At 36.2% G+C, this 26,830-nt stretch overlaps 1 protein-coding gene across 1 annotated transcript; it reads right to left on the reverse strand.

Annotated features, from left to right (window-relative positions):
- Window positions 1-3,440: 3,440 nt before the first annotated feature.
- Window positions 3,441-26,355, reverse strand: LOC136030023 (uncharacterized; the record flags this gene model as incomplete). Its single annotated transcript, XM_065708636.1, is given in 7 exon segments — window positions 3,441-3,657; window positions 7,207-7,280; window positions 9,298-9,486; window positions 10,074-10,535; window positions 13,628-13,801; window positions 17,815-17,895; window positions 26,220-26,355. Coding segments are annotated over 7 exon segments (1,273 nt in total), but the record flags the coding sequence as incomplete, so codon positions are not given.
- Between the last annotated feature and the right edge of the window lie 475 nt (window positions 26,356-26,830).

Here is a 26,830-nt window from a genome sequence, read left to right on the forward strand (position 1 = left end):
GCAAATGCTACCAGAGGGGTTGTCAAATAAATAAATAAATGCTCGTACTTACTAAGGCTAGGAATAAGTGAAGATGAAAAGGTAATGAAAAGATTGATCAGGTGGACAGCTTAACTTACCTCATAGTATTATTAGTAAAGGTGATGGGAGCAGTGAATATGTTAAAAGTAGAAAAGCCAAGGCTCAGGGTGCTTTTCTTTAGACTTTATTCAGACTTAAGTCTCCTGCCGGGCGCTGCTCGGCGTAGAGTGACGTCTGGTTCCTCCATCAACTTCGGTCAATTGCGAGCATTTTTTCTTCGACTGGACTGATAATTGCCATCGCCAAGAACTCGGACAGGCTGTCGGACCATCGCTTCTTCAGTCAGCCGCGGGGTCGCTTCCGACAGGCTTTCGTAGGGTCAAAGTCAAAGATTATCGTTATGGGTAAGTGCAGGGGCATTCGAAGTAGGTGTCCGAACCATCATAAGGTACACTCAGCTGCTTGGATGGAAAAAAAACAAGACTGGTTGGTGAGCTGCAGCAGCTTCTCATTACTCATGAAATCAAACCACCTTAGACCTACGATCTTCGTCAGGTTCTTCGTCTGGAATACATCAATGGCCTTTATTGTGGTGGTTGATACATGCCATGTTTCAGCTCCGTAAAGCATCACAGAACTGACAAGGGTGTTGAAAAATCCGCAATTTAGTTGAACAACTGATGTTCGGTTTTCACAAAGATGACGGTTCAGCCAACCCATGGCAAAAGACACATTCAATATCCTTGCTTGTAGCTCGGGGAAAAGCGATCCATCAGAAGAAATTGTAGAGCTCAGGTAGGTGAACCTTTGCACAACTTCAATGATAATTGTTCTGTCTGGGTTAACTGGAGAAATAACAATTTTCGTTTTATCCCGGCTTATCTGCAGTTCCACGCTTGCACCCTCTTCTCGTAAAATCAGAAGCGCTTCCAGCAACTGATCCATAATGTCTGATAGTATGGCTAGGTCATCAGCAAAGTCAGCATCTGAGATGACACGATCTCCAAAATAGAGCCTAAAACTGAGACGTGAAGTTTACTTTGTCGATGTGGTCTATCATGGCATTGAAGAGCTCTAGGGACACTGCACATCTTTGGCAAACTCCTGTTGTGATTTGGAAGAATGGGCTGCTCTGGCCGTTGACTTAAACACAGCTTTCTGTACCATGGTGTAGAGCTTTAAAAGTCTGCAGTATTTCTCAGGGAGGCCAGTCAATTCTAGAACCAGCCAAAGAGCTTCTCGGTAAAATGAGCTGAACGCAGGCCGGAAGTGGACGAAGATAAGAAAAGCTTTACGTCAGAACTCCCTAGCTTTTTCTATTATCTGTCAAATTGTGAAAATCTGTTCAATGGTTGAACAGCCCGAAATAAAATCAGCTTGCTCCAGTCGCCGAATCCTACGAATAGCGTTCCTACATCGATTCAGCAGGACCATTGTGAAACGTTTTCCGGGAACTGACAGCAGAGTTATTCCACGGTAATTTGAGCAGTCGCCTGTAGAGCCTTTCCTCTCCCATAAGGGGATAATGACACCCTTCCACCAATCTTCTGGGATTATCTCAGTTTACCAGATTACAGAGAACAGAATGTGAATGAACAGAATCATTGTAGGGCCTGCATATTTCAGCAGTTCGGAGCTTAAGCCGCAGATACCAGCAGCTATATTATTCTTGATCTTTTTAACTACATTTTATATTTCTGAAGGGCTAAAGGGCTCGTCTGGGGGAAAATCTGCTTCATTTCTATGACTGCTCGACGGGGTAAGACTAACATTAGGAGGGACAAACGGAATGGCATATTTAGGAGCGAGCAGAAGTGGCCTCTCCACTGCTCAAGACAGGAACCCTCGTCAGAAAAAAAGTGTCTCATCCCTGAATAAGACAGGTCCCAAAGTGGGAGTTTCAGATTCTGTTAGATCTCAGAGATGTTTGAACAGGCTACCCATGTCTTTCTTTTTTGCAGCTAGTTCAATTTCATTAGCTTTCCTTGCAATGAACTGAGCTCGGTTCCGGCGAATGAGTCTTTTCCACACTTCATTAAAACTTCGATAAGTGGCCATACCCCTAAGGAGTCTTGCCCTTTGTCTTTGCTCTATGACATATAGCCTTTCATTAGTTAGCCACAATTTCTTTCGAAAACATCTCTTGCCAAGCACCAGTTGTGCTGCTTCGCTCGTCTGCGATTTAAAATACTTCAAGGCACCCTTGCTGGTACTAAGTGTGCTAAGCAGCTCGGAGCGATTGGATACCTCAATACTGTACTTTAGGCGAGGATCTGGCTCCTTAAGTTTCCCAATATCTACAGTGACTGTCCTTTTTTCCGGTCGTTGTGCTTGGAAGCTAGGCTGAACTTCACCACGCACAATCCTGTGATCTGCATTCCCGAGCTCTGCTGATCTGTAAGTCCTGTAGTTTTTCAATGACAATATCCACCGTTTAGAAATAATGACATGGTCGATCATCTTCTTTGTGCAACTGTAATTGCTATACTATGTGTACTGGTGGATACTTTTGCGCTGAAAGTAGGTATTTGCGATACCAAGGTCGTGGGAACGGCATAGTTCAAGTAGGCGAAGGCCATTATCATTAATTTGGTCTGAAGATACATGACCAATTGTACCATGCCAAACACCCATATCATCACGCACTGTGGTGTTGAAGTCACCAAGAAGAACAGTTATATTGCGGGGAGACTGTCATGAGACATCTGGTCAGATCTGAGTAGAACTCTTCCTTGGTTTTGTCGTCGAAATCGTTGGTTGGTGCCTAGAATATGATGACGGTCATCTTACCATGCTTATGTCGAAAGAGGGCTTTCATTAGTCTGTCTGATATGGCTTCGCACAAGAATAATTCCTTTCTTGCTAGGCTATTTAGCGCGACGCCAACGCCGTTCCTTCTCATGCTCCCTCCGGAACAGTGCAACGAGTGATTATTGCCTATTTGTTCTTTTCCGCTTCTGGTAAGGCAGACTTCTGTAAGACTGATTTAGCAGTTTAAAAGAGTTTGGAAGAATAGGAAATAAGTCTCTGAATCAAGATTAGAATTTTGGAAGCTATAGTGATGACAATGGTCAAATATGGCTCTGAAGCATGGGCACTCCAAAAAATAGATAACGATTTGCTAGATGTTTTCTAGGGAAATTGTCTACGGATTGTTCTGGGTACGCGGCTGACACCGCGACACGTTAAGATAACATTTTATGCAAAATTCATTAATTCATAGCTTGGAATAACCCTGACTGCTTCCCGTATATCAGTTCCCTTGGATATGAACATAACTTTCCACAAGAAAATTCATTTTATTTGACCGCCAACTTTCGCTCATAAAGCAGAATATTGAATGTCATTATTTTGATATTGGACATCTTTAGGTCATATTTGTCAGAAAAGTATCAATGCGTCTACAAAACAAGTCTTACCTGGTTTGAAGCTTGGAACAACAACAATAAACCATATATTTGCTGCTAAGAGAGTTGCACATCCAATGCCAAGGAGTACAGAGTCCCGAACTTTTCGACTTACAATAGCAATAGTAATATAAACTGTGATTGAAACCATTCCTCCACCCATGTAGACAAGACTAGACATCCAGGTACTCATACCAAAGTAAAATTTAAGAATTGGGGCTATGACTGTCTGAAAAAAAACATTAAATATGGATTCATTGTATGGTAGTTCTTTGGGAGGAATAAAAAAAAAAAGAGATAAAGCATAAATATTAATAATAAGAGCGATCTAGGTGGTCAAATCTAGTGGCACCGATTCAAAATGTAGAGAGAGGTGTATTTTTCAAAATTTAGGGGAGGGGGTGTATTTTTCAAAATATAAGGGGGGGGGGTGTATTTTTCAAAATATAAGGGGGAGTGTATTTTTCAAAATCTACGGGGGACAATTTTCTAGTCCTCCAATTTCTTTTCTAGGAAAATACCAAAAAGGTATTTTAGAAATACAAAAAGTAAAGATTTAGATTAATTTTGAGATCGAGATCACTAGACGTTTTTTTTTTCAAAGCGTGCTTTTTAAACAAAGGTCTGTGTTTCATTCTTTACAAGGTTAAAGCTATTACTGCATCCATGATATTACGAAACAAATAGTAAAATTGACAAAAGAAAGAAGAAAAACTGCGTTAAAAAGAGCAGTTAAGCTCATGAGTTCATATTGATAGAACTGAACCAGGTTCTATCAAAGACTACACGAAACTTTATTCTCGCTTTTCAGATTTACTAGCGCTAAAAATAAACTAATCTGATATTATATTTTGGCATTTCAATTAGAAGGGATATGGGAAAATTTCTAAATTCCGATGGGAAAAAGAAACTCCTCAAGGAGTGGCATTGAACTTTTGACACTTTTCATAACTCAGCAGTCCTAAATTAACCAGCTAATGACATCTGACGAATCATTTGCAATTTACTAAAAATTTAATGTTTTGCAGCTAGATTTGTTCTTTAAGTAGAAGCAACTTCTTTCCACAACGGATTTTTGGCAAAAATAACATTCGTCTTTGGCACCAGGATGGCGCTAATATCGAGTAGGGAAACTTCAATTATATTTTTTTTGCTGTTTGATTCTCGTTAAATAGCTTATTGATTATTGAAATAAATTATGGGCAAAAAAGTACAGAATTTTGTTTATTTTGACAAAACTAAGGAAGGATTGGGCTAAAAGGACTTAGAATTGGGCTAGAGTATACTCTCCATTCAATCCTTTATAATACAATCAAAGTAGGTCTAACTAAAGAATATAGGAAATTCGATGTTCGTATTTCAATTTTATGAGCAATCAAAAGCAAAAGCACGAGGGATAAATAGGGGGGGGGGGTATATAACACTCAAGATCAAGGTTGTAAAAAAAAACACCTTGAAAAACAGGAAAACCAAATATAACAGGAAAACTAATAAAAGATATATATAAGCAAGTATTCGAATTCAGAAGGGAAAAAGTAACTATTCTAACAGGATTCATTTAACTTCTGAAAATATATCTACTTTGGGTGTTGCAAAGTCATTAGTCCAGCTTCTGTTTTTAAGTATCCAGCACATAAATGGGAGTTCAAAATAGTTTGTCATAAAGCTATTTTGTCATCAATTTTTCTGGCATTGTCAATAGTGTCACATTGTCAATAGTTCTTACACCGGACAAAGTGGCAATTTTATCTTTTGTTGCAAGAAATCGGACCGTTATTTTGTCATCGGACAAATCATCATTGTTTGTGTATGTTGTTAAAGAAAAGGTCTTTTTTTTCTGTCATAGGACAAAATATCATTAAGATTACACTGAATGTGTGAGAATTATATAGTTCACCAGTCCGAAATCATCAATCCAGTTTTATTTCTATTTTTTACTACCTATGTCTGATAAAATCTGAATGCCTATATATTTTCTTACATCTATGTAATAAATTATGATAAAACTCTAAACATTTTAATACTGCTGAGAAAAAAACAGGATTGGAGAGTAAAGCCCTATCTTAATTCATGTAACAATGGTAATGAGGCTTCTATTCCTTGCGAAGCTTATACAAAACTGCAATTTCGTCTTGTCTTTTGTCATGTATAAGCTGATTAAAAGACATCACGCCTTCCTTTCCGTTACGATTCTCCTTAATTGTAGATAAAAGAATGTTAAGAGATACCATACCTTCCAAATAGATAGCCTTCTGAACTTATAACCGGTAATAACGTCAGCACTAAGATGAATTAAGAAATAGCATTATTAGCGTTATTCTTAGCGTTGTTGGTGCCGTTAATATTAATCATGATACCTATTACTGTTATTTGCCAATTAAGTATTGTTAATTGTCAATTAAGGTAATTTTCATTATTGTTGCTTGTCAAATAGTTATTTATTCATTAAATTAACACGCCAATTGACAGGTATATTGAGGTAAATAGGTATAGAGTAAAGTTCTCAAATACTCTATCAGTCCTCTGAGCCATCTAAAGGCAATAAGCGACTAAAAAATGATTCAAAGACTTATGACCGACCCAAAATGGTTTTAAAACTAAAAATTTTTTGGTTAGCAAAAAGCAAATCTTTATCAATATGTTATACTTTTATCAATGTATTTTAGATTGACACATTTTTGTTGCGATGAAGGTAAAATTTGGGTACTTAAAATCTTGGAAAAGTTGATAGCAATGCTGAATTTATAACAATTGAGCCTTGTTATTTGCCAATTAAAATAGTTCAATATATCACTTAAGACGTGACTTTTAAGTTTTTGGAATTTTGAACAAACGCACTGTACTGTCTAAGGCTCATATGCAGGGACAATTTTAGTTCACCTGGCCTACAAAGGGATTATCAATTTTGTTTTGTTTAAGTAAGACAGTAGGCTACTTTTCAGCAAAAAGGATGGAAAATTGGCTTAAAATTTGGTAAACTGGTTTATAACTGTAGAGACCATTGAATGACTTGCAGTATCAATAAAATCAAAGTACTAAATGGCTTTAGATTTAAAGAAAGGCTACCATAACTGAAAACAGATTTAGGGAAAAATGAATAGAAAGACATTATTCCCTATCATAGTTCACATTGAAATTGTGTTTTAAATACTGATATGTTGCTTTTGTATTTTCAAGTAAGCTAGGGTATCCAAGCAATGGGGGCCTTTGGTGAATCTATGTGTTTTTCTTTCTTCTTGCGAAATTACTATACATTTATAATCTACATAATTACCATGTATGCTACTTTTTTGAGCATGTAACTTTTTTTAATTTTTTTTTAACTTGACTATTTTTTCAATTTTTTTTGTGATAATTAAATTCAGCAATTAATTACTTACTCAATCTAGATTATTCTGATTGCATGGTTTTTTTACGCTTATGTTTTTTTCTGCAAAGGTAGAAAAAAAAAACCTCATTTAATACCCACAGGATTAGAGAGAATTAGAAGGGAGTTAAGGATTAAATAGGAAAACATGTAGATAGTGTAAATCGGGAATCATGTAGACCAAACGATTTAATTAGTGTTTTTTTTTAATTCCTTTTAGTTATTTTTAATTTCAGAAGTTAGTTGATGATTTAATATATAATTACTGCAATTGCATGTATTTTTACACTTTTTCCTTTTGTTTCTTTTTTTTCTACACTGCTAGCAAAACTACATTATATTTATGACCTACAAAATTGAAAAGATCACTTATAAAGAAGTCAAGGAATCAGAAATAATCAGAAAACTTACTTCCACATTTAGCTGAGCGAAGAAGCAGAACATATTGATAGTGAACAAGACAACAATATCATCATGAAGGAACTCTAAAAATTAAAATTTTAGATTTAGTAAAAAAGAATCCTTGGTAGGAAAAAAAAAACAATTACACAAGTTACATGAAGGATCGACCATTGCAATTAAACTAGTAAATTTCTTCAAAACGTATTTCAGCTTTGAGATAAAAACATACAAATAAACATATCTATCCTCAAACATACAAATATCTAGGGCAAAATAAAAAAATCTTAGGGCTTACAGGTTCATGAAACTTTCATCCATATCCCCGTAAATACTTCACATTTTATCGAATTATAAAGTTAAACCTCTTAGGAGTCCCAAATTTTGAAAAACACTTCACAGATATGTGAAAAAAAGTACTAAGAACTAAAGGTAAGACCTTGTTTAATTCTTCAGCTCTTTTTCTCGAAATATACACGAAGGGGATAACTGGAATTGTTGAAGGTAAGGGCCAAAATACAAAATACATACTGACCTGTTTCATAAGGACTAAAGTCTAAAGTGAATCCTTAGTATGAATAATCAGAAAAAAATATTTTCTACCTTTAATTTAGTTCATTTTTATTTTATAAATTTGACGGTGACAAATTTGTACAAGAAATAAAAAGCGTCTGATGTTTCAGCAGTAAACTGGTAGAACATGGTACATTATTACTGAATGGTATTAATTCTCGTATATTTCGTTTCCAGATTTTTTCTAGGGCCCAATTAACTTAGTTAGCAATAAATAGAATTTTAATTTTAACACAAACGCTCAAAAATATATCGCTAAGACGTTAATTTGTCTTTTTGATTAGATGGACAAAAACGGGCAAGCTATACCACCAATTGCCACTACTTGCACCCGATTTAGATGATTTGCTCCAAGCCATTCCTGGTATTATTCTTGTTCGTCTGTACTGTGTGGTGCTCCTGTATTATTTCCTTGGATACTTCAGTCAAACTTCGATTCCATCATCTGCGTAGTTAAGGTTTGTTTTGTCCTGGTCTTCTTTACGTCCTTCCCTTACCATTAATAGCAATAAAGAGGCTTTTTTGTCTTGGTGTTGTTTGATTGACATTGCAAGGTGTTCAAACAAGCAGAACGTCGTTTTTTTCACAATTATGTTTGCACCAGTAGCTTAAACCTAGTAGAGAGCAATCAAGGTTCATAGTACCAAAAATAAACGGGATTGTAAGGAAACTGGCTTACGACAAATATTTTCCATGTAACAGTATTCTCAAAATAGTTATTTTCATTCAAATTCCACTGAATGGTAATTAGCTATGCCGAGAATAAATTTTGCGAATTTCAAATTGGAGCACGAAATATATTAAATAATCAGTAAATATAAACAGAAGGCGATTGAAATTACCATTTTCAAAAACTTATTTTTGGACAGCCCTACATCTTGAACAAAAGGAAAATTACATTTTACATTGGTAGCATTGATGCGTGGATTTTTATTTATTGGTTTATTTTTACTTTATTATCACTTTTACACACGTTGTTAGGCTCAGAACACGTACACTGTAGATCAGCGTTATTATACTTAAGGTTGGAATGACTCCAATGACCCTGCGAAGACTGGGATGGTCAGTAAATCAAGTTCATGAATATAATTAGGCCAACAGAGTTTAGGAGCTCCATCCATAGGGGACTAACCCAATATCTTAAAGATTCTTATTTTGTTACGGATTGAATTTAAAACTTGAACTAGAGGCAGGAATAGTTACCATGGCTACTGTCTTTCTATCCCTAACTGCAGAAAAGTCATGAATTTTTACCAGTAAGATGTTTTTTTTAACCCCATACAATGAATCTGTAGATTAAATATTTTATTTGCTATCCGTCGCTATGGAGCGAATATATTTATTTGAGATTTCTACTGCATAAATTTTCGAATAAGTAAAAAAATTTAAGTGCTTTGGAGAGTAACTTTGATTAACTGACATATTTCTTGGAAACTACTGCAATTAGCTGCATGGAGATAGCAAAGAAATAAAAGAAGAAAATAAGAGTGGAGTGGGGTTGAATGTGTAAAGAAAAATACATAAGCATACCATCAAAATACATCCGATATGAAATGTGAGTGTGAGTAGGTTTGGTGGGTACATCAGAAACCAAGAACCATTCACGGGGTGTCACTCCTAGCAAAGGCTGATCACTTTCATCTGAGGACGTATCAGCAACGCTGCCGTCTCTTTCCATTATACTGAAATCTTCAGAGTGTGGTGCTTGGGTGTCAGGCTCTTCAAAAAAAATGGGAGCTTAGATAATACGACTTAATAGGGCATAAATAGAGCTAACATAAAAATTTAGCACTGAAAAACTCCTCCCACCTGATACTGAGTCTGAATTCTGAAATTTAGCTAGTACTATGGGCATTGGGAGGCTTATGGCGCCTTAGGCCTGCACACCCTCAAATTACGAGGTCCTTACGATTATTTATTTATTCCGATGGTCTCCTACTTCTGTACTTTTCATATAATTTGCCCGTTTTCCGAAATTTTTGTTTTAGACAATTTATGTAAATCGCACAAGACAAATTTAATACCCTGTGTATACACGACCCTGTAGTGCTTCGACCTAGATAGACGAACAAGGGGGTACACGTTTTGGGACACTGATTATCATGAAAACAGGTCCTTTTGTGTCGTTAGAAAGGGGAACTAGCAATCCCCTGGATCCCAATAAAAATTTACATACGTCTCTGTTTTAGTTGCCCCTAAAACTCCAAGAACATTTAAAAGCTTTTTAAAAGCACAACTTAAGTTTCTCTGCCACTTAGAGCGACGTTAATTTTTGTTCGACTAAAAATTGATGAAAAAAAACTCACCAGTAGATACATTCCTAGAAATTTGGCGTAAAGAGCCATAGATAGGTTGTGTGAACTCTAATCCAAGGTTTGCCACTTCCACTTTATTTTTTGCCTTTTTCTTCTCTTCCTCTACAGAGCTCAAGTACATCGAGTGTCCAAACGGTGTTTCTTCAGGGTTATATTGTTGTCTTAAAATTTCATATTTATATTCAAAATAAATATCAGAGTAGAGAATCAGAAAAAGAAAAAAAAAAGTCAACCACACTAGTGCCATGAACAGTCCTGCAGCATTTAAATGATTAACTTGAAAATTTGATATTTTGAAATCAAAAAGTGACAAGAAGAGTTGACATGCTGGCCCCATCAAGATCCCTAGCTGACGTGTTCCGTTGCATACGCTTAAAACTGATGTTCGTTCTTTTTGATTTGTCGTCCGACATATTTCCGCTAAGAGGGCTGCTCCAGCACCACTACCAAAACCTGTAAAAATATAATTATTTTCATTGAAAATGAAGTTTATTACTAACTTCACGAATAAAAAAATGTTTTCTGTTTTTGAATTTTTTTGCAGTTTTTCTTCGTTTTCTGTGGTTTGTTCAAAAGTTTTGTATTGCTTATTACGAAAGAACAATAAACTAAGTAAAAGTTTTTCTAAAATGACAATCACTATGTCTAGCATCGTCCTTTACCCAATTAAGCAGGCATCTCAGGCTTGTTAATGGATCTTATTATTCTTGTTTAAATCCTCATCAAAAATTATCCTTGTAAAAGCGTTCGAACTTCAATTTTCACAACACCTTACCTTTGACCTTAGGTAACAAGTATCTCATCGCTGCGGCTGCCCAGAAATCCTCCCGTTCAAATTGAAGCAAGGCATGGAGAAACCAGTTCGGTTAGTGTTCCATAAGGTGTTTTATGGGTGTCCTCCTCTTCTGGTACCGCGTGGCTGCCACTGGAAGACGACCTTTGGCAGTCAAGTTTGGGGCATTCGAGTCACATGCCCGAGGGATCTTCCCTTCAGGTATTTGATAATTTCATCAATCGATGGTTGAGACATCTGTCATACATTAGCGTTCGTTATTTTCCAAAGTATATTTAGAATACGTGTTAAACACATATTTTCGAACACGAGTATTTCCTTTCAATGTGTTGACCCGAGTTTCAGGTTTCGGAACCATAGCAAAGTATAGGACGTTGCTGTTGAACACCCTCAACTTGACTTGGAGAAAGTACCGCATCTATCCCAAATTTGGACCAGTTTACCGAAAGATGCATTTGTCTGGCTAATTCTGAGCTACATTTCTCTGTGGTATGAGATTGTGCTGAGGATGGTGCTTCCTAATTATTTGATGACGCCTTGCTCAATTGTCCACTTTTCACAGCGTAAGTCGAGTAAAGATCCAGTTTGGCCATACTTTTTGTTTTGTTGGAACTGGTTTTGAAGCTGAGAGGTTTGGCAGCGTGTCTGAATTTGTCAAGGTATTACCGAATATTTTCCTTGCAGGTCTCTGGCAGAATCATATCATCTACAAATTCAACATCTCTGAGTCTCTTATTTTCTAACTGAATACCATAGCCGTTGCAGGTCTGAAGAATTTAGTTGACAATTGGGATGAATAGCTGGATTTGGAAGTTGGTCCGTGGACCTGCTTAAAAAGATAGCTGTTGTTGCGCATTTTGGACCATATTTGATATTAGGTCAGTTGATGTTAGGTTATATTTCTGTAAATTATTGCTAAGAAAAGTTTGAAGTTTACTGTGAGTATTAGTTTGACTCCTTATAGGTTTTGATAAAAATGCTTCCTTTTCCGAAAGGAGTTATGACTTGAGATACAGAGCTAGGTCTTGTTACCTCTATTCCAGGGTTTACCAAACATAAACTCGCCGTTTTTAAATTACACTAAATATCTTATTCATTTCACGCAAGGGTGACTGTATTGCCAGGTAATTGCAGCAAATTTAGTCAGTAAATTTTTCAAAGTTATTAATTTATTACAAATTTATTAAGATTTTAGCACGTGAGCAAAAAAAAACACAAACATATGCAGTTCTGATACTACAAAGAGAAAAACTATGTTTGAAGAGAAGTTTAATAGTAATACTATTAGGTTGATTTCATAAGAGTTTTTGGTTAAAATTCATCCTTGAATGAATCCTTGAATGGCGTAAAATAAGAAACCCAAAATGTATTTTAAAACCCAAAGATAGTTAAACTAATTTCATTAAATTGAATGTTATTAAATTTCAACAAGGGAATGGGAACTACTTTATCATAATATGTAATCAAATCTAATTAGTATGTATAATTGTACTCTATGCTCAGACTGTGAACAATAAAAAGGGGGAAAGAAAAGAAAATATAACATCCAATGATAACATACATGAAGTACATAAATCTTCGCATCTAAGACACTTGAGATTTTCTTATGTGTAACCCATCTATATTTTGGCTCAAAAGATTCAGAAATGGGGGCGTACAAAATGTAGTGTTGTAGCTTTATATAAGTGTTAGTCTAATTGTGGCACTTTTTTTCGTTGCAACTACTGCAACTACGCCAAAGGCCAATGTTTTAATTTATTGCCTCTCATAGGTTGGCCAATCGTACCACCTAAGCAATTCACTACCCCCATCCTCCATGGAAAATATGTATAGCCTACATGCCTGTTTATGAGCCATACTTGGATAGTTTTTATTACAGAGCTCGATGCTCACTTGTTTTGAAACCTGATTTAGCAGGCTAACGGAAAAACAAGATTTAAAATTCGAGGAACTTTTGATAATTAAGAACGACCTCAATAACTCGATTCCCAGTTGGATCAAAAAAGTTTTAATTCGACAAATATACCATGAATAAGGTTGCTCAAAATAAAGTTAAGGGAATGTGGTACCTTAAACAATCATCCTATATCATCCATCATAAACTATTTTAGATTTTGGGGCTAAAGACAGAAATCTAAAAATCAGACACCTCCTTTCCTGGAAATCCTATAAAAAATATTTAGCTCCTCACGTTTTGTGCCGTAGGTAAAAGATATTCATGAAACTTATTCAAGGTCATTTGAACACTTTGGTAGTTTTGGGAGTTCCCTGTGCTCCTACCTAATTTGATTTAATAGTTTGCCGACAAAAGAGATTTGAAAATTCATTGTCTTTTCAGTCAAACCATTGATTCTTCAAATCTCCCGATGATGACTAGTCCCCTAGGAAAATCCACTAGTGGGCCCCTGTCTTTGTGACGGTCAGCCTATACTAAGGCTTACAAAATGATTTTAAGGTACCGCATCCTCTTAGGAGGCTCTTAAAAAGTTATCAAACTTGCAAGGATTTAAAATGATTTTTCCAAAATTCCCCACTCTGAGTGGAATTTCGAACGGTTATGCAAGTACTGATTAAATTTGAATTCACGGCATGAAATGGATATGAAATCTCCTCCAAAACTAAAGCACTAAAAAAAAACAGCCGGTCAGTTTTATTTAAGATTAAGAGCAAAAGGAATTTAAAAAATAATTTTGAAAGAAAATCATTGAAATAAGTTAAAATATAAACTAAAAACGGCTGGAAACATGCATACCACATACGACCCTGGACATGACTACATTTAAGACAGAGACACCAAGCATATACTGTGTATTTCCTATGACCATAGCCGAAACACAAGTAATGACTATCCATTTTGTGTGATGTGGGTAAAGATCAGATACTCTACCACCAACCAATCCAGCTACTGTTCCAGATATACTGTACCCTAAAAAAAAAAAAAAAATATACATATATATATATATATATATATATATATATATATATATATATATATATATATATATATATATATATATATATATATATATATATATATATATATATATATATATATATATATATATATAAATAAGTTGTCTGTCTGTGTGTCTGTCTGTGGATCAGGTGACGTCATGTTTCTGTGTTGACTGACGTCATGAAATTAGTTGTCGTCATTTTTGCTTTGACGGTGACGTCATTAATGGTATTTAAGACATGCGTTCACGGAAAAATGTTTAATTGTAAAATGACTGAAGAACCTACAATGGCAACAGCCGAGGAAGCTGCTCAAAGAGTCTAAGCCAAAAAACTTGCTGCTGATAGAGAAAGTAAGAAAAGAAAGCGTGCCGAGGAATCACAAGAACAGCAAGAAAACAGGCTTGCAGCTGATAGAGAAAGTAAGAAAAGAAAGAGTGCCGAGGAATCACAAGAACAGCAAGAAAACAGGCTCTGGGGGCACAGGCGGGATATATAATTGACGACTGAGACACAGGGATTGTTTGAATAGAAATTACAGACCGGGACACCGGGACACAAATGACGACCGGGACACTGGGACACAGGGAATATAAATGACGACCGGGACACTCAAAGAGAAAATACAAACTGGGACACCAGGACACAAATGACGACCGGGACACAGGGAATATAAATGCTATTTATATGCACAGACAATGGGACAGCGAAGAATGTTGTATATTCGCATGTTTTACGTAGTTAAAAATATATATTTATATCTATCTCTATTCACAGGTGGGACACAGGGACACAGCTACAATGGCGCTTAACTAATATGGCGCGTAACGACCTACGCGCGCGGGGGGGGGGGGGGCTTGGGGGGGGCGCGAAGCGCCCCACCAACTAGGTGTTGGGGTGGCGCGAAGCGCCACCCCAACAGCTAGTATATATATATATATATATATATATATATAATAGAATTCAACAAAAAGAAATAAACAGTTACAATCACAGACATTATATATTAATTAAGGGAGCTGGCAGGGTATAAACACTACCCATGAACTTGGTCAGTTTTAAAATTAGGCTTTTAAAACCGTGACACGGAGTGGTGCAAACTTATTAAGACTGTAATCTTAAGAAATAAGCCAGCATGGCGGAAAAATTAATCTTCTCCCCCCCAAAAAAAAAACAAAAACAAAAGCTGATTACGAGTATATTATTAGTGTCTAGTAGTTATAACAATGGTATCTTATAACCCCTTCCCCCAAGTGAAGTATTTTTAAGCAGTATTGTTGCGCAGAACAGCGCTAGTCTATAACGTCTATAATCTATATTCAAGGCAGTTTTCATTACAAAAAATGACTCTAGAATCAGGTCATCTAATCATTTGGTATTTGTGTAGGACAATCTAGAATATAATCCGCTGAATAGACAGTTAAAAGTTTTTTTTTGTATTTGTTTCATTACCTTTTTATAAAACTTATAAATCTAATAATTATTGTGAATCTATGAAGTTTTTAAATTAGCTCACCTGAATTTAATAGCGTATTGAGCTTCAAATTAACCTTCTTTCTATCCCATAATACCCTTTCCAGTATTTATGCATAATGAACTTTCTGATAGGGTTCAAAATAGATCGCAGGATTCTTACCCATTGAACTTTTTTCGCATTTGTTCCACCATATGCCATATGGATACCCCCCACCTTCTGCTATCTGTCATGTATCTTGGAGTGCCACTTGCACCACCACGCATGGCTCAGTTCTGCAACGCCTAGCTGGCTCCACCTGGCTTAGATGACAACTGATAGAAGACAACTGTATACCATAATTCTTATATTTTGACAGGTACTTACAGTGTTATGTAGTCCAGGTCAGGATCTACAAAGATGTTTCTAAAACAAATTCCAAGAACCCTAACATCTGACTAATCTAGTCTGAAATGCAAATGAGTTTAAAATCCATTTCACCACGTTTCCCTTTTGTAGATATACTTTTCCCATCACTAAGGCGGTAACGAGAAACCTTAGCAGCGTCTATGTGTCTGGTGCCATTCCAGCGTCTAGTCACAATTTTGAGTGCTAACGTCACAATGAACTGTTAGAATTGGAAGACTCCAGGCCACGCTCTCATCAATATATCTCGAATTATGCTTCTTAAGTAAACCTTTATACCCAGGACCGTAATCAGAATTTTTTTGGGGGATGGGGTTACAAAAAACTCTAAGAAAAGAAATAGGAAATGTTGGGTGTATACTCACTCTTACCCTAAGGACCCATTGTTTTAGTCTAAGCCCCTCTTCCTCATATTGAAAGTCAGTGTTGGAGAATCCACGAAAGAGGCTACATCCTCTTACATGAGCTGTACTGGTTCTAGTTGTTTACCCCCTGGAAAATGCGTCCCTGCTGAAAGCAAATTATTCCCAAGAATTTTCACCTTATGGAAAATTTCCCAGACAATCCCCCCTGCAGAAAAATCCCCCCGAAAAAGTCCTTATGTTTCCCAATAACAAATACTATGTGTAAGCAATGGACAAATTACAAAACTGAGAAAGGCACTAAAACTTCTACAATGGGGTTCTCTTATTTTTTTGTAGTTAGGGAGGGAGGGAAATACCTCAAAGGGCGCATTTTAATGCCGAAACATCCCAGGTTTCATTGAGCAATCAGATAAATACAGACTTAGTTCTATGGGGAGACGAGGGGAGGATGGAGGAAGAAAATTATGCATGGTACCCAGTGCCTTGACCAGGATTTTATTTGGTGGAGGAGGTATTTTCTTCAGAGGCGAGGGAGGGAAAAAACTTTAAAAAACGCATCAAAAATATAAAATTCATAGTTATTCCTGGTCTACGCTGTTATTATCAAAGTAAACAAAAGCATTAAAAGCCAAAATGAGCAGAATTTATTCCGTGTAGGAGGGTGACTGCTAGCTCATCATCCATACCTCCACCTCATGGTTGCAGACACTTTGGAGGCTGCTCATTAGATCAGAAATTGAGAGTTCAAGTCCTTCTTTATAGGTCAAAAGGGGTTGGAGACCAACCAGCCGCGGGAGGTGGTGTATTTTCTGGGGGTTATTTTCCCAGTGGGATTTTCCCCGGAGGGTATTCTCTGGGGGGTATTTTTCACAGGGGTTATTTTCTGGGAGGGGGTATTTTCTGGAGGGGGCGGGGGATAGACGCCAGCCACTGGCTGTACCACGGCCTTTTGAACAGGTTGGAGTTAAGATTTATCGTGAAGCAAAATGGGTAAAATATTCAGAAATTGTGTTTATAAACATTACTAGGAAAAGAGCTGACTTCTTCGGCTTTTTTCTCACCTCTCTCCACACGACACATCCCCTCTCTTCTACCCTTACATATTTGTTATCGTGGCCTCACAATATTTATAAGTTTTGTTTTCATTCATAGGCTTAAAACATTATTACTTTCATAGGGGGTGATGTGATAGAAGCCAAAGAAACGAAGGAAAAATAATATGCAATTTCATAAGTTAAATACAATTAATTTAACACAATATTCTTATAGATTTTTTTTTTTCATTCCTCTAGGGGTAAAAAACGATAAATATCATAAGGTGTAGTGGCAGGTAAGTAAAAGGGAAAATTATAAGGGAGTGAATACCCAGGAATTTCCTGGGTATATATACAACAATGTGCAATCAACTTTTGTTTATTCGGTTATACAGTTTTTTTCTTTTCTAAGAAATCCAGCTTTGAGGAACATCGGACTATTCTAACTGACTCTTTTTTCAATCATTTTCAGATCCGGCAAAAGAAAACATTGAAATCTGTTGTATATTCAGCTAGGAAATTCCTTCTGCACTTTTCCTAACTAAATTCTAACCTTATGTCAACTTATCCTTCGAAAACATTTTTTGAGCATTCCAAATAGGAAGTACCAGAATTCTAAGAAAACATATATCTAATAGAAAATAATCATATCTCGAAAAAACGCATACATTTTAAGCATCCCTATACCAAAGAAGTAAAATCTTACCAGCAATGGCTAATCCCAGAAAAAATTCATCTGTGGCTCCCAGCGATTGAAGAAACTCCCATGCTGAGGGCAGTATTACGGCTGAAATTGACAAAAAGATTATTTGACATTATTATAAATATATATGCGTTTATCATGAAAAATCCAGTCATAATTTAGACACTCAGTCATTGGTGTCAATTCACGGAAATGTAAGGGAGGGAACGAAATGTATTTTGTGAAGTCTAGGGAGAATTTGTTTGTCATTTTTCTAATGAAAAAATAAAAAAGGCATTTTACAATGAAAAAGGGATTCTTTTTTCATGAAAATACCTCAAGAAAGGTATTCTTCCAAACTAAAGTGGGACAAAAATCTAGAACGGCAAAACACCCCCCCCCCCTACAACTTGAAACCCCTGTAGTTTTTGCTACTAATAAGATAAAATGAATAATTCAAGCGAATTGAATATTTATACTTAGTGACCTACACTTATCAAGATGAAACCTGATTTACATGAGAATAATTAAAACCATAAACAAAAACAAAAGCATAATTTGGTCGAAAAACTGCTAGATAAGACCTGGTTTGACTATAGATGAATATTAGTCAAGTTCCATCAGAGGGCGAAGATGTTTTTCTGAGGGATTCAAAAGACTAGGCTAGCAAATCAAGAGATCCAAGTGTTGGGCAGTGGGCTCAAGTCCTTCGACAGGTGTATTTTTTAATAGAATTATTTAACAGAGCTTTCATCAAGAAAACTATTTTACGTTAAAATAGCAGTTAAGCACGAGAGAATCAGGAGCGAGAAAAGTTTCATTTGGGAGGTTTTGATTTTCAAATACACTTGGAACTTGTCCAATACAAAATATTTTTTAGGGTTGGATAAATATATATATATATATATATATATATATATATATATATATATATATATATATATATATATATATATATATATATATATATATATATATATATATATATATATATATATATATCAGATTATTCAATCACTGAAATTTTGCTATATTTATTCTATCTCGGAAACCAATTTTGAGCGCTGCTTCCCAGCGCCCTAAGCGCTGTTTTCAGCTTTTTTTTTTGTTTTGTTTAAATCCCAAACATGTGACTGAAATGATGAACATGTGACTGGAGTTCTGAAAATTTGGAAAAGCAAAAACTTGATCAAGCAAATACAGCCCAAATGTATCGAAATGTAGTAGCAATTTTGGATTGTACCATGAAATGTCCAAATGTACCAGGACCTCTAGATTGCACCGCAAACGGCACAATTTTACCGTGCTGACAACACTGGTTTTAATATTAAGAAAGCAGGCTATTATCAAACGCTTAGTCAAGATTTAATTTAGAAAATTGATCGACTCAATTTGGAGGTAGGCCCTTCTAGTTCTTATTTATTATTTATTTTTTGTTTATTTATTTTGTGTAACCAATAGGTGTATATTTCAACAGAATTGCTATCATACGATTATAATTATAATAATACACTAGCTGTTGGGGTGGCGCTTCGCGCAACCCCAACACCTAGTTGGTGGGGGCACTTCGCGCCCCCCCCCCCAAGCCCTCCCGCGCGCAAGTCGTTACGCACCATATTAGTTACGCGCCATTGTAGTTGTGTCCCTGTGTCCCACCTGTGAATATAGATATATATATATATATATATATATATATATATATATATATTATATATATATATATATATATATATATATATATATATATATATATATATATATATATATATATATTTAACTACAATAAAACTTGCGAATATACAACATTCTTGGCTGTCCCATTGTCTGTGCATATAAATAGATTGTCAGGTTTACCGACTCTTGAACATGCAACATATAATTGTCCATGGGAAAAACAATCTGTATTCAGATCTATACCTCATTATTGTAATGATTGCCCTTGAGCTTTGTTGATGGTGATTGCTAATCGAACATTCCCTGTGTCCCTGTCGTCATTTATATATCCCCCTGTGCCCCCCGGCGTCCCCGTTGTTGTTGTTTCCCTGTGTCCCGGTCGTCATTTGTGTCCCGATGTCCCAGTCTGTAATTTCTCTTTGAGTGTCGCGGTCGTCATTTATATTCCCTGTGTCGCGGTGTTCCGGCCGTCATTTGTGTTCCGGTCTGTAATTTCTCTTTGGGTGTCCTGGTCGTCATTTATATTCCCTGTGTCCCGGTCGTCATTTGTGTCCCGGTGCTTTGTTGATGGTGATTGCTAATCGAACATTCCTTGTGTCCCGGTCGCTTTCTCCTTGAGTGTCCCGGTCGTCATTTGTGTCCCGATGTGTAATTTTGTCAATCAACAAACATGACGTCAGTCGACACACAAACATGACGTCACTCGACACACAGAAAACTTATTTTTATATATATAGATAGATGTCCCGGTGTCCCGGTCGTCATTTGTGGCCCGATGTCCCGGTCTGTAATTTCGTCAATCAACAAACATGACGTCAGTCGAAACACAAACATGACGTCACTCGACACACACACACACACAACTTATTTATATATATATAGATAAATACTAAGAATAAAACTAATTTAATGTTTAGTTCAAAATTTAAAGTAAATTATTAATAAATGAATTTGAATACAATTATCAAAATGAATACAACAAAAAGTAAAATAATATGTATACGAAATCTATTCTTTAAAAAAAATTAGTCATGGATATATTTGGGCATGATTGCATTACGTGAAGATCTATATAGATTAGTATAGAGTAAATTTACTTCTTTAGTCAATAAAAGAAGAGCTGATAAGGTCAAGTTCACAATATGGAATTTCATTCTGACATAATAAATGCAGGATATCACCAAGCCTATAGTTACAATTCCGTTTAGGGAGTGGGTTTACTCATTTTAGAGGAGGTGAAGAGGGGGAATGGTCAACCACAGAACAGTTGCATAGTCATTATATAGCCAAAACATCAATTTTTCACAATTGTAATTTCGTAGTTCTATAAAATTTTATTAAAAATACAAAATCACCCATTCTTATTATTCTGAAAAATACAGTAATTTTTAGCGAAGTAAGCGAGTAAGCCTTTTTTCAAAAAGCCTTTTTGTCCGTCCACCGGAAAATTATTTTCAAGTACCACCCCTCTGTTAGGAAAATTCATGCGATTACCCTTAGTTGTTTTTAATAATAAATACAAGATGTTTTCTGATGGAAGTAAAGAGGGAAGATGAAACTTAGACAAACAAAAATTATTATTTCAAAGATTATACAATATTATCTGCAATATTAGTTCAAATAAAAGACTCATAATTTATGCTCTGAATTTGTAGAATTTTGAAAATGCAGCACTTTACCGAAAACACAAAATCAACACAGCAAAAGACGATTAGGAATATGAATAGAATCGGTTTTATTTGCACAATCTCTCGTAGTCATAAAACTAAATGGCGCTTGTGCTTACAAAAAAAAGGATTAATTCAAACGACAAAAAAATCAGAAGACAAATAGGATAAAATCAACAATTGTTATACATTGATACAAAGAAAGGGATGAATGAGCTGGAAAAACGATTTTTGCGTGAAGGAAGTGCTGCTAATCTGTCAATTTTCTTCAACCTAGTACTTCGATGTTTCACTAAAACTGGTGGTAGTATCGATCTGTATTTATCGCTTCTTAGAAGATATTTGCCAAATTCAAGGATCAAACTGAGACGACGCTCTTGAAGAGAGGGAATTTGTAAAGTGGATAATGCTAATTTATATTCGGTAAAAACATCGCACAATATTACTTTGACTGCTCTTTTTTGTATTGACTCAAGCTGGTCACTTAGGTAAATAGTGTTATTGACTTGTGGGCCCCATATAGGACATACATACTCTAAAATTGGTCGAATGTAAGTGAGATAGGCTATCCTTAGTTGTGTCACTGAGAAACCAAATCGACACATTAGTATAAGTGTCCGCAACGCACTATTTGCCTTTTTGATAATTGTATCGACATGAAGGCTGAAAGAGCAGTCGATGCTAAACTTGACACCAAGCACTACTGCCGAAGATTCATTACGATAAGGAGGAGGACACACAAGCTCTCTCTTCGGGGGATTAAAGCAAAGAATTTTAGTCTTTCCTTCGTTGATTTGGAAGCTGTTCGCAGTACATTCATCTTTAAAGTTGTTGATTATTTCATTACAGAATTGGGGGACAGCCTCAGACTCCTAACAATGTACTTCAGTAGGACTGACAAGTCGTCTACATACTTAAATCTTTCTTCATAGCCGGAAAGGATGAAATTTATCACTGCCAAAAACAGTAGACTAGCGAGCTTAGTACCTTGTGGGGCTCCGCATGTAAGCTCGACCCATTTGGAGTCGGTATCTCCTAGGAAAAGACTGTAAACGCACTGATAGCGGGCTTGTAAAAAATTGATCACTAAAAGGAGAATAGGTTTTTGCGCACCCATGGTTCGTAGATTTTTGATAGCAATGGAATGGCAAATAAGATCAAAAGCCTTTCGGTAGTCTACGAGGAGAAGGTCGACTATAGCACTTCCTTGGTCGAGCCACTCGACAATGAGATGGTACATCCGTACTAAATAAACAGTTGTGCTGCTGCCTCTTAAGCATACATACTGATACGGGTCTAGATGTGCAGCGACCTGTGACATAAGTTTGCGGTAAATAAACGTTTCTGCAACTTTAGAAAGGTTCGGAGTTACTGATATAGGCCGGAGTTGATCACAAGATTTTGGACACCTTACTTTTGGAATAACGCGGACATATGCTCTTTTCCAAGCACTAGGGAATACTTGTTGACGGAAACATTGGTTAATTATAGAAGAAAGTGGCTTAGCAAGAAAAATGGCGAATTCGCGTAACAGCTTCACTGGAAGATCACCTGGGTAGGACGCACAGTTCGCTTTCAGTCTTAGGAGTTCCTTATAAATAGTGAATTCAGACTGCACATACGTCCTCAATCTCTGCACCAGCAATGATAGTATCAATTTCTGATTTGGTGACTGATGGAAATGTGGTACAAATGTCAGCAAAAAAAGAATTGACTTCATTAGCTGAGGTTAAGGTACCATCCTCTTTGAGCAGCCTTAGATCTCTGAGTGTTGTCTTATCGGTAAGTCTTTTTACTGAGGAATACCATTTGTGGGGGTCTATTGTGAATAATTTTATCCCTCACATACTGCCTCTTGGCGCGCTTGTTCAGTTTAACAATATGATTACGCAACTTGGCTGAAGCTACGGTATCACCAGCGATATGAAGGCGACAATGGGTTTTTATTAGATTCTTTAGCTCGCAGAAAAAGTCCTTAGGTATCCAGCACAAAATACAAGACTAACATATAATGCTCTCACCGGTCATGAATTCAGCAAATTCAGTATGCGATTTTGAATATATCAAAAACTTCAATTAAGATCAGTTTTCAGTAAAAGCACTAGACATGCAACAAAACAATTGAAAGATGGTACTGGTTGGAAAGAAACTTTTCGTTGTGTCAACAAAAATAATGTCAAAAACTAGAAAAGCATAGCTTGATCGATTAGAATCAATAACGTTAGTAGACATTTTCGCAGTAGCTGAGGTTGCAAATGTGATGCCCAAGACGCAATTTAGTCACGTAACACTTGTACTACAAAAGCGCGAAATTGATTTTTATAGCGTGTATCAATAGCAATTTGTTCTCAACTATTGCCAAGAGATGGTGCTAGTCTTTGTATCTAAGGCGAGATTCATCTTACTGATAAAAAAATGTTCTTCCAAGCTTTCATCTTTCCCAATTTCAAAAAATAGGCCAACTCACATTAGGTGATCTTTCTTTTCTGGTGACAAACGAAGTTGCTAATGCCCTGGTGTTTTTACTATATTTATCCTTCAGCAGACTAGGCACATGCGAGAGAGAGTGGGGGGCTTTGGACCAGCACTTCCCTGAACTTGCAGGATTTCCTCTAGCCTTTCTTGTATATTCCATATAATACATTCATTTTAAACTACCTGAAAAGATGATTCCCCCCCCCCAAAAAAAAAAAAAATATACCCCAGAAGTAGGGAGTCTCGTAAGAATATCACTAAAGTAGTCCTATGGATAAGGCACCCTCGAGGAGTGCGGGCGAAGACTGGACATATGATTGTCGTCTTTTTAAATTATATTTAACTTCATTTTTCTGACACTTTAGTAGCCTTAAGTATTAAAAATATAATCCAATGTGGTTAAAATATACCGTGTTTATATACAGTAGACAGAAAAGTATCCAGACTGTTCCTATAATTCATGCGAAGAGCTTATTTTCTAAGTTTCCTATCTACATAAATGCTTCAAGCTGATAATAAAATTTTTAAAATTGTCTGTTTAATATGCACCCTATTTGTAAAAACCCTAATGTTAATTTCATAATTAATTCCAAGTCTTGCGAGCATTATCTGATCATCAGACGACACATGAATAAATCGGTCTCCTGGGATGAGGTGAACTGACAAGTAATTTTGAACGTGGAATAAAACAATCAAATTGTAAGCAGGGCAGAATTAATTAATTGAGATTATATAAATCAGCTATTGTCGTTACAAATTAGTTTGATCCCTCTCAATTATCCACTGGCGTAAATTCGGGATACACCTCACTCTATATTTTCAAAAAATATCTCTTTGGGATATTTCCCTTGAAAATGTGTTTTTGGTATTTTAATTGAAAAAAAAGATAAATCAGGAATCGTAATTTTATTCTGGGCTGTAAAACCGGAGTCCTAATCATTTTTTGCCTTATGCCAGAATTTGTAAACCTTGTTATACGTCATAACTTGTTAATACTTTTGAAACCTGGTCATATATTCCACGAAAATCTAAAAAAGAAAAAATTACCAAAAAAACATGATATGTGGATCCAAAAGCTTTCAGACTTCAAACAGTCTGTCAAAATAGTAAAGGCTTGGCTTGGATTAAGCTCCTCCTCGGCTCCCCCTTCCGTTTTCAAACAAACAAATACCATGTATCATTAATAAGTTTCATTCAATTCTTAACTAATCGTATCAATATGTAATCTTTGAAATAAAAAAAGGCATACCCTTGGGTTTAGTCAGGTATACTGGCCCAAAAACCTTAGGGCCCAAGCTCCACTCCAACACCCCAGACCAAAATTACCTGCTTACCTAATAGAACAAAGTATAAGTGAAGGAGAAACAACTTGAACAACAGGAAAAGGTGGCACTTACCCCCATCCATTAGAATAACCAATATTTCCTCCAATAATGTCTCAAGTTTTTTTGTTTTTTTTTTAATTCAAATGTTTATGTAGCTCCAACAGAGCAAATAAACGAGAGGACATGCAGGAGCATCAATTCACGAGAATATAGAGGGACAAAACGTAGCTTCCAAAATCTAGGGGGAACAAAAATTCCTTTTTTCCAATGAAAACTCCAAAAAGGGCGTTTTCCATTCTAGTTCGTTGACTTCTTGCTACCTCAGAAAAAGGTTAGGTTAGGAAAATGAAACTTTCAGGCATGGATCTTCAGGCTAAAGTAAGTCTCGGGAAGGTATTTTGAAGTACCTACCTCCACTCCTTCTCCCTCTTGAGGGCCCTGACCTTTGATGACCTTCAAAAATATATGTGTTAAAAAACTGAACCCTTGCAAAATAGATCTTCTGCTTGAATAGTGTACAACAAAATTGTTTTCAACTTCATAACTTTGCTCAATCCCAATTTAAAAGGTTTTAAAGATATGCAAAATCATTTCCTAATTTTTGAAAAAAAAAACATTGATGTCTCAGAATTCTACTCAAATAACAGGAATTGCGTCTTTAGAACTAAAGGTAGAGAAAAAGCAACTGGTATCTGAAAATTAAGGTAAAATGTTGTTTTGTCAAAATTTCAATTGGTATAGACCTGTTATGTAGGCAAATTTCATGGCTCTCTAGAGAAAGAAGGAGTGGAGGTGGGTACTTTAAAATACCTTCCTGGGATACACTTTAGCCTGTAGACCCATCCCTGAAAGTTTCATTTCCCTAACCTAACCCCTTTCTGAGATAGCAAAAAGTCACTCAACTAGAATTTTACCAAAATAAGAATGAATACTGTTGCCAAAAAATCCTAAAGCATTTCTTGAAGTCCTGGCTAACAGATACTCAGAAGCCGGGGGCCTCTGGGCTCACCCTCTTCCTTTTAAGTCATCATGAAGTTACTGAAATGGAGCCGTCCTAATAATAAATTTCTGCAAATGAGCCTGATAAAACTCAAGGGTTATTTCTATACTCAAGCACATAAATTAAATAAACAGCAACAAACTCAGGACATTTATTCCAACAGATATTTAAGATTAAAACCAGCGAAGCAACGTATTTTTAAATTTTCCTCACTATTTGTTTATGGATGACAAATAGACCTTTGAGTGATGCATTCCAGTCAAATTACTTTAAAGAAAGAGTACAAACCATATTCAACGCCTCCAAGGAACAGATAAAATCCAACTAGGATATAAGCGAAAGTTCTTTTGGTTCTGAAATTCATTCCCTATTCAAACATATTCACAGACCAGAGTTTTCTGATAATGAGTGCCCTTGTCTAAGATATTTCAGCGACTAACCTGTTTCAACCTAATCAGCTGATTCTGAACGCATTAATTGTCTCCTACGGTGTTCAACCCAGGCTGTTTTTGTTTTTCTTTGGCGCTAGTGCAACAGTTACGTATGCTAAATGATTCATGTATTTACTTTTGATGAAGAAATGTAGTATTAAACGCCCTAATTAATTCAGAATACAGGAGTGCATGTCACATGTATTTTTTTTTTAAGGAATAAGCCTAGAGATAGAGCCTTTCGAGGAGGTGGGGGCGTGGTTGGAGGGCTGAAACTTTATCCGCTCTGATCTGGATTTTTGGCTCATGCTTGAGTCGGAAGGGGGTGCTGTAATTCATTTTCCCTAGGAATCACCAAACCTAGGAACGGCTCTGTCTATGGATAATGTCCCCATGGGAAGGGAGGCATGGTCTTGTATCAAAAAATGGACTTGCAAGGTTTGTCTGAGACCCTCAATCAGACTATGG

This window comes from Artemia franciscana, chromosome 8 (genome assembly GCF_032884065.1).
Source record: "Artemia franciscana chromosome 8, ASM3288406v1, whole genome shotgun sequence".
Taxonomy (NCBI): domain Eukaryota; kingdom Metazoa; phylum Arthropoda; class Branchiopoda; order Anostraca; family Artemiidae; genus Artemia; species Artemia franciscana.